The sequence below is a fragment of the Thalassophryne amazonica genome, chromosome 16 (assembly GCF_902500255.1).
Source record: "Thalassophryne amazonica chromosome 16, fThaAma1.1, whole genome shotgun sequence".
Classification (NCBI taxonomy): Eukaryota; Metazoa; Chordata; class Actinopteri; order Batrachoidiformes; family Batrachoididae; genus Thalassophryne; species Thalassophryne amazonica.
The window spans coordinates 26,310,835-26,324,090 of NC_047118.1; the positions used below are offsets into that span (position 1 = coordinate 26,310,835).

At 40.3% G+C, this 13,256-nt stretch overlaps 1 protein-coding gene across 1 annotated transcript; it reads left to right on the plus strand.

Moving 5' to 3' along the window:
- Positions 1-437: 437 nt before the first annotated feature.
- On the plus strand, positions 438-12,054 carry LOC117527719 (serine/threonine-protein kinase SBK1-like). The gene is made up of 3 exons (XM_034190188.1): positions 438-705; positions 7,821-8,023; positions 10,954-12,054. The coding sequence occupies exons 1-3, from the start codon at positions 534-536 to the stop codon at positions 11,764-11,766; spliced, it is 1,188 nt and encodes a 395-aa protein (XP_034046079.1). The 5' UTR covers positions 438-533; the 3' UTR covers positions 11,767-12,054.
- Positions 12,055-13,256: the final 1,202 nt, after the last annotated feature.

The window sequence follows — 13,256 nt, forward strand, 5'->3', positions numbered from 1 at the left end:
CACTTTGTAAACTCTCCTGTAACTGTTGGTTTCTGGATGTTGGGCCATAAGTTGTGCCGAGAAAAAGATATCAGAATTTGAGCTTGATTCCACCATCTTCATTAACTCTTGAACCCTAAAACCGAACTACTGCACATCAAACGTTCACTGTTAATCCTGCAGGTTTTTGTTTATTTTTTGATAAAGATATCTCCACCCGTACTTTTAAAGTCTGCAGTTTTTGGGGTGTTTAAAGTCCAGTATCTCAGCAGGTAAAAATGCGTTGTGCCAGATGGAGGAACCTCTGTCACTGTCTCTGATGGATCATGTTTGTCATCAGCCGGGTGGCTCTTTAACACTTCCAGTTTTCCGTGACGCTGGCAGCTCTAACTGGTGTGTGAATGCTAATAAATTGATGGATGTTTTGGGGATGGAGATGTGGGTGGTTGTGTTTCACATAGTGACCCGTGCTTTCCTTCCCGCTCCTCTTTGTGTCCCACAGGAACCTCGGTCTCCAGAGCGGCCCCCTGCCCCAGACGACCCTCACCACAACAATGAACTCCTCCCATCTCAGCTCCCGCACAGCCGGCGATTTCCTGGAAGAACTGCAGCTAATCGCTGCACAGAACCTGGAAAAACTGGACATCAACAAATATTATGAAGTGATCCGAGAACTGGGCAAAGGCACCTATGGCAAAGTGGACCTGGTCATCCACAAAATCAGAGGTAACGTGTGTTTGGATCAGTGCCCACTGCAAGGTTCAACTCCCACTCGACATTTATTTAACTCCCATGATGCTTGTGTCATATATAACTGATCAAATTTTTACAGTGTGCTTGACGCCAAACCACAAGAACCACAAGTGTTTAATCAATTTTAATAAAAAATGGCATTTAATCAATTTTAATTTAAAAAATATTTAATTTATGGTGGGCATTTAATCAATTTTAATAAAAATTATTTAATTCAGGGTCAGCATTTAAACAACTTTAATAAAAAAAATATTTCATTTGGGGTGGGCATTTAATCAGTTTTATAAAAAAATTTGATTTAGGGTGGTTCATTTAATCAAGTTTAATAAAAATATTTAATTTAGGGTCAGCATTTAAACAACTTTAATAAAAAATATTTGATTTTGGGTGGGTGTTTAATCCATTTTAATAAAAGAAATTATTTAATTTAGGGTGGTCATTTAATCAATTTTAATAAAAAAATATTTGATTTAGGGTGGGCATTTAATCAATTTGAATACAAATTATTTAGTTTAGGGTCAGCATTTAAACAACTTTAATAAAAAAATATTTGATTTAGGGTGGGTGTTTAATCAATTTTAATAAAAGAAATTATTAAATTTAGGGTGGTCATTTAGTCAATTTTAATAAAAAAATATTTGATTTTGGGTGGGCATAAAATCAATTTTAATAAAAAATATTTAATTTAGGGTCAGCATTTAAACAACTTTAATAAAAAATATTTGATTTTTGGTGGGTGTTTAATCCATTTTAATAAAAGAAATTATTTAATTTAGGGTGGTCATTTAATCAATTTTAATAAAAAAAAATTTGATTTAGGGTGGGCATTTAATCAATTTGAATACAAATTATTTAGTTTAGGGTCAGCATTTAAACAACTTTAATAAAAAAATATTTGATTTAGGGTGGGTGTTTAATCAATTTTAATAAGAAATTATTAAATTTAGGGTGGTCATTTAGTCAATCAATCAATCAATCAATTTTTTTTTTATATAGCGCCAAATCACAACAAACAGTTGCCCCAAGGCGCTTTATATTGTAAGGCAAGGCCATACAATAATGATGTAAAACCCCAACGGTCAAAACGACCCCCCTGTGAGCAAGCACTTGGCTACAGTGGGAAGGAAAAACTCCCTTTTAACAGGAAGAAACCTCCAGCAGAACCAGGCTCAGGGAGGGGCAGTCTTCTGCTGGGACTGGTTGGGGCTGAGGGAGAGAACCAGGAAAAAGACATGCTGTGGAGGGGAGCAGAGATCGATCACTAATGATTAAATGCAGAGTGGTGCATACAGAGCAAAAGAGAAAGAAACAGTGCATCATGGGAACCCCCCAGCAGTCTACGTCTATAGCAGCATAACTAAGGGATGGTTCAGGGTCACCTGATCCAGCCCTAACTATAAGCTTTAGCAAAAAGGAAAGTTTTAAGCCTAATCTTAAAAGTAGAGAGGGTGTCTGTCTCCCTGATCTGAATTGGGAGCTGGTTCCACAGGAGAGGAGCCTGAAAGCTGAAGGCTCTGCCTCCCATTCTACTCTTACAAACCCTAGGAACTACAAGTAAGCCTGCAGTCTGAGAGCGAAGCGCTCTATTGGGGTGATATGGTACTATGAGGTCCCTAAGATAAGATGGGACCTGATTATTCAAAACCTTATAAGTAAGAAGAAGAATTTAAATTCTATCTAGAATTAACAGGAAGCCAATGAAGAGAGGCCAATATGGGTGAGATATGCTCTCTCCTTCTAGTCCCCGTCAGCACTCTAGCTGCGCATTTTGAATTAACTGAAGGCTTTTTAGGGAACTTTTAGGACAACCTGATAATAATGAATTACAATAGTCCAGCCTAGAGGAAAATAAATGCATGAATTAGTTTTTCAGCATCACTCTGAGACAAGACCTTTCTGATTTTAGAGATATTGCGTAAATGCAAAAAAGCAGTCCTACATATTTGTTTAATATGCGCTTTGAATGAACATATCCTGATCAACAAATGACTCCAAGATTCTCACAGTATTACTAGAGGTCAGGGTAATGCCATCCAGAGTAAGGATCTGGTTAGACACCATGTTTCTAAGATTTGTGGGGCCAAGAACAATAACTTCAGTTTTATCTGAGTTTAAAAGCAGGAAATTAGAGGTCATCCATGTCTTTATGTCTGTAAGACAATCCTGCAGTTTAGCTAATTGGTGTGTGTCCTCTGGCTTCATGGATAGATAAAGCTGGGTATCATCTGCGTAACAATGAAAATTTAAGCAATACCGTCTAATAATACTGCCTAAGGGAAGCATAATAAAGTGAATAAAATTGGTCCTAGCACAGAACCTTGTGGAACTCCATAATTAACTTTAGTCTGTGAAGAAGATTCCCCATTTACATGAACAAATTGTAATCTATTAGACAAATATGATTCAAACCACCGCAGCGCAGTGCCTTTAATACCTATGGCATGCTCTAATCTCTGTAATAAAATTTTATGGTCAACAGTATCAAAAGCAGCACTGAGGTCTAACAGAACAAGCACAGAGATGAGTCCACTGTCCGAGGCCATAAGAAGATCATTTGTAACCTTCACTAATGCTGTTTCTGTACTATGATGAATTCTAAAACCTGACTGAAACTCTTCAAATAGACCATTCCTCTGCAGATGATCAGTTAGCTGTTTTACAACTACCCTTTCAAGAATTTTTGAGAGAAAAGGAAGGTTGGAGATTGGCCTATAATTAGCTAAGATAGCTGGGTCAAGTGATGGCTTTTTAAGTAATGGTTTAATTACTGCCACCTTAAAAGCCTGTGGTACATAGCCAACTAACAAGATAGATTGATCATATTTAAGATCGAAGCATTAAATAATGGTAGGGCTTCCTTGAGCAGCCTGGTAGGAATGGGGTCTAATAAACATGTTGATGGTTTGGATTGAAGTAACTAATGAAAATAACTCAGACAGAACAATCGGAGAGAAAGAGTCTAACCAAATACCGGCATCACTGAAAGCAGCCAAAGATAACGATACGTCTTTGGGATGGTTATGAGTAATTTTTTCTCTAATAGTTAAAATTTTGTTAGCAAAGAAAGTCATGAACTCATTACTAGTTAAAGATAATGGAATACTCAGCTCAATAGAGCTCTGACTCTTTGTCAGCCTGGCTACAGTGCTGAAAAGAAACCTGGGGTTGTTCTTATTTTCTTCAATTAGTGATGAGTAGAAAGATGTCCTAGCTTTACGGAGGGCTTTTTTTATAGAGCAACAGACTCTTTTTCCAGGCTAAGTGAAGATCTTCTAACTTAGTGAGACGCCATTTCCTCTCCAACTTACGGGTTATCTGCTTTAAGCTACGAGTTTGAGAGTTATACCATGGAGTCAGACACTTCTGATTTAAAGCTCTCTTTTTCAGAGGAGCTACAGCATCCAAAGTTGTCTTCAATGAGGATGTAAAACTATTGACGAGATACTCTATCTCCCTTACAGAGTTTAGGTAGCTACTCTGCACTGTGTTGTTATATGGCATTAGCGAACATAAGAAGGAATCATATCCTTAAACCTAGTTACAGCGCTTTCTGAAAGACTTCTAGTGTAATGAAACTTATTCCCTACTGCTGGGTAGTCCATCAGAGTAAATGTAAATGTTATTAAAAAATGATCAGACAGAAGGGAGTTTTCAGGGAATACTGTTAAGTCTTCTATTTCCATACCATAAGTCAGAACAAGATCTAAGATATGATTAAAGTGGTGGGTGGACTCATTTACTTTTTGAGCAAAGCCAATAGAGTCTAATAATAGATTAAATGCAGTGTTGAGGCTGTCATTCTCAGCATCTGTGTGGATGTTAAATCGCCCACTATAATTATCTTATCTGAGCTAAGCACTAAGTCAGACAAAAGGTCTGAAAATTCACAGAGAAACTCACAGTAACGACCAGGTGGACGATAGATAATAACAAATAAAACTGGTTTTTTGGGACTTCCAATTTGGATGGACAAGACTAAGAGACAAGCTTTCAAATGAAATTAAAGCTCTGTCTGGGTTTTTGATTAATTAATAAGCTGGAATGGAAGATTGCTGCTAATCCACCGCCCCGGCCCGTGCTACGAGCATTCTGACAGTTAGTGTGACTCGGGGGTGTTGACTCATTTAAACTAACATATTCATCCTGCTGTAACCAGGTTTCTGTTAGGCAGAATAAATCAATATGTTGATCAATTATTATATCATTTACCAACAGGGACTTAGAAGAGAGAGACCTAATGTTTAATAGACCACATTTAACTGTTTTAGTCTGTGGTGCAGTAGAAGGTGCTATATTATTTTTTCTTTTTGAATTTTTATGCTTAAATAGATTTTTGCTGGTTATTGGTAGTCTGGGAGCAGGCACCGTCTCTACGGGGATGGGGTAATGAGGGGATGGCAGGGGGAGAGAAGCTGCAGAGAGGTGTGTAAGACTACAACTCTGCTTCCTGGTCCCAACCCTGGATAGTCACGGTTTGGAGGATTTAAGAAAATTAGCCAGATTTCTAGAAATGAGAGCTGCTCCATCCAAAGTGGGATGGATGCCGTCTCTCCTAACAAGACCAGGTTTTCCCAAGAAGCTTTGCCAATTATCTATGAAGCCCACCTCATTTTTTGGACACCACTCAGACAGCCAGCAATTCAAGGAGAACATGCGGCCTAAACATGTCACTCCCCGTTCTGATTGGGGAGGGGCCCAGAGAAAACTACAGAGTCCGACATTGTTTTTGCAAAGTTACACACCGATTTAATGTTAATTTTAGTGACCTCCGATTGGCGTAACCGGGTGTCATTACTGCCGACGTGAATTACAATCTTACCAAATTTACGCTTAGCCTTAACCAGCAGTTTCAAATTTCCTTCAATGTCGCCTGCTCTGGCCCCCCGGAAGACAATTGACTATGGTTGCTGGTGTCGCTAACTTCACATTTCTCAAAACAGAGTCGCCAATAACCAGAGTTTGATCCTCGGCGGGTGTGTCGTCGAGAGGGGAAAAACGGTTAGAAATGTGAACGGGTTGGCGGTGTACACGGGGCTTCTGTTTAGGGCTACGCTTCCTCCTCACAGTCACCCAGTCAGCCTGCTTTCCCGGCTGCTCGGGATCTGCCAGAGGAGAACTAACGGCGGCTAAGCTACCTTGGTCCGCACCGACTACAGGGGCCTGGCTAGCTGTAGAATTTTCCACGGTGCGGAGCCGAGTCTCCAATTCGCCCAGCCTGGCCTCCAAAGCTACGAATAAGCTACACTTATTACAAGTACCATTACTGCTAAAGGAGGCCGAGGAATAACTAAACATTTCACACCCAGAGCAGAAAAGTGCGGGAGAGACAGGAGAAGCCGCCATGCTAAATCGGCTAAGAGCTAGTAGCTACGCTAAGCTAGCGGATTCCTAAAAACACGCAAAGTGAATAATGTGTAAATAATTTAGAGGTGATTCAGCAGAATGAGTGCTTTAGTTAAGGCACGTAAAGATTACAATGGGAAACAAATCGTAATCTAGATAACTAGATCAATCTAACTGCGCAGATTAAACAGCTAACAGATACAGAAAAACACCGCTGTGCTCCGGAACAGGAAGTGATACAATACCGCAGTGAGAGCCAACCACCAGTAGAGGCAAGCAAGAGCTCCTGGCAGCTATTTCCACTGATTTCAATGTCAATTTTAATAAAAAAATATTTGATTTTGGGTGGGCATAAAATCAGTTTTAATAAAAAAAATTTGATTTGTGGTGGGCATTTAATCAATTTTAATAAAAAAAATTTGATTTGGAGTGGGCATTTAATCAATTTTAATATTTTTTTAAATTTAGGGTGGTCATTTAATCAATTTTAATAAAAACATATTTGATTTTGGGTGGGCATTTAATCAATTTTAATAAAAATTATTTAATTTATGGTGGGCATTTAATCAATTTTAATAAAAAATATTTACGAAATGTGTTAACTGACAATGGTTTTCTGAAGTGTTCCTGAGCCCACGCGGTAAGATTCGTTACACAATGATGGTTTTTAATGCAGTGCCACCTGAGGGATCGAAGGTCACGGGCATTCAGTGTTGGTTTTCGGCCTACGTGTAGAAAGTTCTCCAGATTCTCTGAATCTTCTGATTATATTATGGACTGTAGATGATGGAATCCCTCAATTGCTTGCAATTGAACATTGAGGAACATTGTTCTTAAACTGCTGGACTATTTTTTTTCATGCAGTTGTTCAAAAAGTGGTGATCCTCGCCCCATCTTTGCTTGTGAACGGCTGAGACATTTGGGGATGCTCCTTTTATACCCAATCATGACACTCACCTGTTTCCAATTAACCTGTTCACCTGCGGAATGTTCCAAACAGGTCTTCTTTGAGCATTCATCAACTTTCCCAGTCTTTTGTTGCCCCTGTCCCAGCTTGTTTGAAATGTGTTGCAGGCATCCATTTCAAAATGAGCAAATATGCACAAACAAAAAAGTTTATCAGTTTGAACATTAAATATCTTGTCTTTTTGGTGTATTCAATTGAATATAGTTTGAAGAGGATTTGCAAATCATTGTATTTTGTTTATATTTACATTTCACACAACATCCCAACTTCATTGGAATTGGGGTTGTAATCAATTTTAATAAATTATTTGATTTAGGGTGAGTGTTTAATCAATTTTAATAAAAAAAAATTAAATTTAGGGCGGGCATTTAATACAACTTTAACAAAATTAATTTAGGGTGGCCATTTAAGAATTAATTTAATTAAAAAGAGGTTGGGCAGGTGCTCAAGGGTATCGTTCCAGTGCGCCTATATGATACAGTATTATCTTAGTGCATCATGAGTCCTTCAGTACATATTGAGTTTTCTTCTACTCTTGGACTTCACAATGTGTAGTAATGTGATGTTTTGAGGCTGTTGCTGCCTCTGGGTTTAGTTTGGTGACATCAGAAAGTTTAATTATTCACGTTAGTCAACAACAATAATTCTAATTAAGTTTCACACTCGTCATTAAACAGGCATGAAGAAAATCCTCCCATGTGTTTAAAAATGGGCACCAAGCGAGGAGCGAGACTGGAGAAGAAGACGCATAATGTGCCACCTCCTTTTTTCTTTCCAGGCTCCAAGATGGCGCTGAAGTTCTTGAGGAAGAAGACGACCAAGCTGAAGAGCTTCCTGAGAGAGTACAGCGTGTCTCTGTACGTGTCGCCCTGCCCCTTCATCATCAACATGTACGGCATCGCCTTCGAAACCGACGACTACTACGTCTTCGCTCAGGAGTTTGCTCCAGCAGGAGACCTGTTTGACATCATCCCTCCTCAGGTGACATCATCGGACTGATTCACAGGCATTTTAGATGTATGTTGGAAATTTGACACAGGCTGCAAATTTTGTCCAGTTGTTATCTTCAGATGGTGTCCCACAGTTCTGTCTGTGTGACATTTTGAAAGCGTTAAACCTTCACGACACAACGCACCAAACAGGATGTGAGGTCATACATCCTGGACATCAAAAAACAAAACAAAACAAAAAATACAGGCTTCTCATATTAAAATTTCTAAAATTCTGCCCTTTAAACTCACAGTGAAAAGTAATCTCTACATGATGAATTAAAATAAATAAAAATGTAAAAGTCAAAATGATGGTGTGAATAAGTAAGTGCCCCCTTTAGTAGAACACATACAAACCATCACTTTTACATCCAATTTTCTTCAGACAAGTCAGGGGATGGATACATGAACATTTCCAAGTCACTGAATGTCTTGAACTTTATTTCCATCAGTTATGAAGGAAATACAACAGTATGACACTCTGTTTTAAATCTGTGTGGAGGAGACAGTTCTCAAAAACTGAAGAAGAGTGAGGAAAGCCACCAAGACACCCAGAAGGTTACAAGCTTCTGTCGCTGTGATTGGAGAAATTACACATCGTGCAAGTTTTAATTTAATTTATTTTCATTTATATAGCACCAAATCACAACAAAGTTGCCTCAAGGTGCCTCACACAAGTAAGATTAAACTTTACCAACCCAATTTGAATGTTGCATCACTAATCACCGATTGCTTTGCGATGAGTGCGGGGGGGGGGGCAGCTTCACGCAGGTATCCAACTCTGAAGAATTTTGGATCGAGTGCCTGCTCAGTAACACGGCTGCTGTGTCTCTGTGCCCGATGTTGCTGAAAAAAGCTTCTCCCAGGCTGTTGTGCTTTTTCCTGACACGAATCCAAGATGAACTTTAACTCCATAATTGTCCTGCTTGTTCACTGGGCTCTCAAAAAGCCAGATAGTGATGAAGAAACCTCCGCCGCCTGTTAGAACTTGTGTGAGGCACCTTGAGGCAGCTTTGTTGTGATATAAACTATATAAACTAAATAAATTGAAATAGAATTGAATTGTTGCCACGTTCAATGTGCGAAGGCATCAAAATGCACAGAACAACACTGCCATCTACTGAGCGATGTGTTTTGTGCTCAGAACATCTCAAAATTCCGTAACTGAGCAAAGTGATGAATGCGTGTGATCAGTGATCAACCAGTGCTGAATCACACTTCACAAACAGAAGTTTCAGTTCTTCAAATGTCTGTGCGTCTGCAGGTATTAATGAGGCAAATTTAACTTCACACCAGCACCAGTTTCCATTTCCACAAACTTTTATGTTGGAAAAAGTCCTGTTAGAAGTGACTTTTCATAAACTAAATTAGATGTATTTAGTTCATGCACTTGAAGTTTTTTGCGGGGGGTTTTCAGGTTTTTACTTTTCTCAACTTTTTTCAGTTTCTAAATTCTTTCTCAGATCATTTTCACAGAACGTTGGTTTTCTCTGCTGTGCACAATCTGTCAATGCTTTTTGGCACTTGGTTTCCAACGGATAACTGGAAGACAAACATAAAAGTGGAACCTCCATCCAATTTTGGAGGTGCAGGTAAATAAATCACAGAAAAATGAGTGACTGAGGCACTTTTGATTGAGATATAATGCAAAATGTGCACGAAATGGACTTTTCAATAAGACATCAATTTGGCCCAATATTCACCACAAGCTGCACAGATGATCTCCAGACTAACTCTTACAAAGCTATCTATATCATAGTACAGGCCTGACAGGCCACCAGGCCAACAGGAACTCACACCAGGGCAGAAACATTTTTTTAATAACTCCAATAAAAAATAACAGATGAATTGCCAAAAAAAAAAAGGCAAATAACCATTAATTTGGAAATTAATAATCATTTTGGCACATCTATGGAGCTGCATTGTTGTGAAGGTTCTTTCACACCCGCTGTGTTGTGTGCATGTGGCAGCTGCTGCACCTCACTTGTGTTTATGTATTTACACCTACTGCATTTCTGTTGATTTGCTGCTGAAGCCGACTTGATGTTTCAACAAACATTTGTCTTTGATTATGTCAAAGATTTGACGTAGTAGAGCAGAACCCCCCCACCAGTGACAGCACAGTGATGTTAAAACTCCTGTTAAAGAACCTGCTGTTCAGCATCAAGTAAAGTCAGGAGTAAGAACTTTCAGTCAGAGGTGCTGTCCATCATAATCTGACATGTACGTGTCTGGACAGCAGGACAGACGCTGTGTTGCTGAAGGTAAAGCTGAAAAAAAGGTATAAAACTCTGATTCTTGAATGCGATTGTGTTGTGGTTCTGTTGGACTGGGTCGTCTTCAGCCAGCTGCTGCGCCATTTGGCTTTTCTTTTATATGCTCGTATGATTTTTCTACACACACATTGTTAAAAGTGACACATATCACAGAAAAAAATATACATATGAAATATAAGCTTATTTTTTGACTTGTCAATACAGTGATTAAAGTTTTTTGTATTTTATCAGCAGGTTTACAGATTTTGGGAGAAACTCTATTTTTGCTGAACATTTTATTTGTCTATCAGTGTCCCCTGGATGGGAGGCAGCACTCTGACCGCGCGTGGGGCTAAAACGTTAGTTCTCTAGCGTTTGTCACAGTGCATCAGCTAATTCATGGTTAGCATGACAGTGCGTATGCTAGCCATGGTTGGTGTTTTCGTTAGGAGGTCTCATCATTAGTCACATACACCGTGTTGGTCAAACAATGTCCCACATAAATAGCAGTTTCCTATAAATCCAAAAATGTGTCAACAGGTGTCACCGTTCATCACTTCACTGTAATAATGAACAGACAGGGTGTGAAACAGCTCCTCTGGGAACTGCTGAAATACTTCTTCTGTTGTGCTGCTGTGACTCTGGTGTCCTCTTTGCTTCCGTTCAGGTGGGACTCCCTGAGGCTGTGGCTAAGCGCTGCGTCCACCAGGTGGCCATAGCTCTGGACTATCTGCACTGCAAAAAGCTGGTCCACAGGGACATCAAGCCGGAGAACGTCCTCATCTTTGACACAGAGTGTCACAAGGTCAAGCTGTCGGATTTTGGCATGACACGGCGCGCCGGCTCCCCTGTGAAGCGCGTGAGTGGCACTATACCCTACACAGCGCCTGAACTGTGTGACACTATGCGACATGAGGGCTTCTGCGTGGACTACAGCACTGATGTGTGGGCGTTTGGCGTGTTGCTCTTCTGCATGCTGACGGGCAACTTTCCCTGGGAGAAGGCCATGCCCAGTGACGCCTTCTACGAAGAGTTTGTATGCTGGCAGCATTGCCAGATGGTCACAATACCGTCACAGTGGCGTCGCTTCACTGACGAAGCCCTGAGGATGTTCCGTAGACTGCTCTCGGTAGAGCAGGAACGCCGTTGCTCTGTCAAAGAGGTCTTCGGCTATTTCAGTGAGTTCTGGATGCTGGACACGGAGAATGGAAACAGCAGCAGCGCGGGCTTGGTGAGCAGTGCACCACCTGTAGACATCAGCTCATCCTCCTCCGAGGAGGACGCGCTGGTGGACAGACTGAAGCAGCAGACCCTGTCACCCGCCTGTGTGGTGGCGAAGGGGAGCATCATGATGGACACTTATTCTTCCACGTCCACAAACAGCTCGCCGTCCTCCACCAGCAGCTTTGTGCGCGTTAATCACGAAAACCATGAACGAGGCCGCGTTGTAGTCGCTACCCCTATTGAAATCTGTGTGTAGAAGCAGTGGACATCACCTTACGGGGGACCAGTGAGAAGGAATATTTCTCCGAGGGAGAAAGGAGAAACGTGAGGATGGAAGGAAAGATGGAAGTGTGAGAGGTGACTGGTGTCGGGGACGTTGATGCTCCATCGAGCGTCACAGCGGTTTTTCTTGTTTCCGCTGAAGGTGCACTCTGATAACATGAGACAGTCAAACCGGAGTCTCTGATCTGTGGTTTAGAATCGAGAAACCTGGAGAAGTGGAAAAGAAAAAACTTCTCACGAGCAACACAGTCAAATGTCGAATTCAAACTGAAACTGAATCTGAATCAGTGCGACATTTTGTGTCACTGAACTGTTGATGAGACTGTTGTGTTTGAATTGTATTACACCATTTTCATACATTGTCTTTTTTGTTCTTTTTGATTTATTTTTGTGTGTGGAGGAGGGTTTACATTTTATTTCAATTATTTATGTTGAAGACATATTTATTTATTTCACTTGTACCATCAGAGACTGAAAGCCTTTATTATTTAAAAGCTTGAAGAAATGTTAAATTTATTGCCATTTTTATTTTCATCATCATGCTTTTGTTATTATTGTTATTAAAACATGACCTCTGGTGTAGATGTATATAGATAAATGACTGGGTGTTTTTCCTCATGTTTCTGGTCCCTTTTATATTTTCTGATGATGCATAAATGTGCTGTACAACAAAAAATATTTGTGGTTGTCAGTAAAAGTCATTGTTTAAAATAAACAAGTTCTCCCATTAAACTGTTTTATGCTCAGACTGCTGCGAGCTCGCCACCTGCTGTCAGGTTCAGTTGGGTCAGCTGGCGTAGTTCAAAATTAGAAGTATTCCACCTTGCATGGCGTGATGCTATCTTAGACTATAAGCACATTATTGGCTACAAAGTGGACCTATTACTCTGATTTCATCAACAAAAACAAGCATAACTCAAAGTTCTTGTTCGACACGGTGGCAACACTTATTCATGGACAACCACCTGTAGTTCGCTGTCCTTTTACAGCACAAGATTTCCTGGATTACTTAGAGAAGAAAATAGAAGACATTAGATTAAACATATCCCAGCATGCCTCAACCCAGCCACTTCACCCTGCTATTGAGGTGGGCTCCATTACTGAGGTATTACCTAGATTTACAGAATTTGATAGTATCTTACTCAGCCGGTCTTAGGTTTGTGTGTCCTGCATCACACGGACAGGGTGAGGAACCTTGGGGTGATTTTTGACCCTGTGTTGTCCTTTGGTTTTCACATTAGGGATGTTACTAGAGGTGCCTTCTTCCATTTGCAAAATATAGCGAGGATTCGTCCCATTTTGTCTGTGGCTGATGCTGAGAAGCTATGCTAGAATGCTAACCTGCCAGAACCAGCAGAATGGCCAACAGCCTCTACCCCCAGGACATCCATCTCCTGAAAGAACACTGTCCCCCCTCTCCCCCATCTATTTTCCAACACTCCACACCTGCCATAACTGTGATCT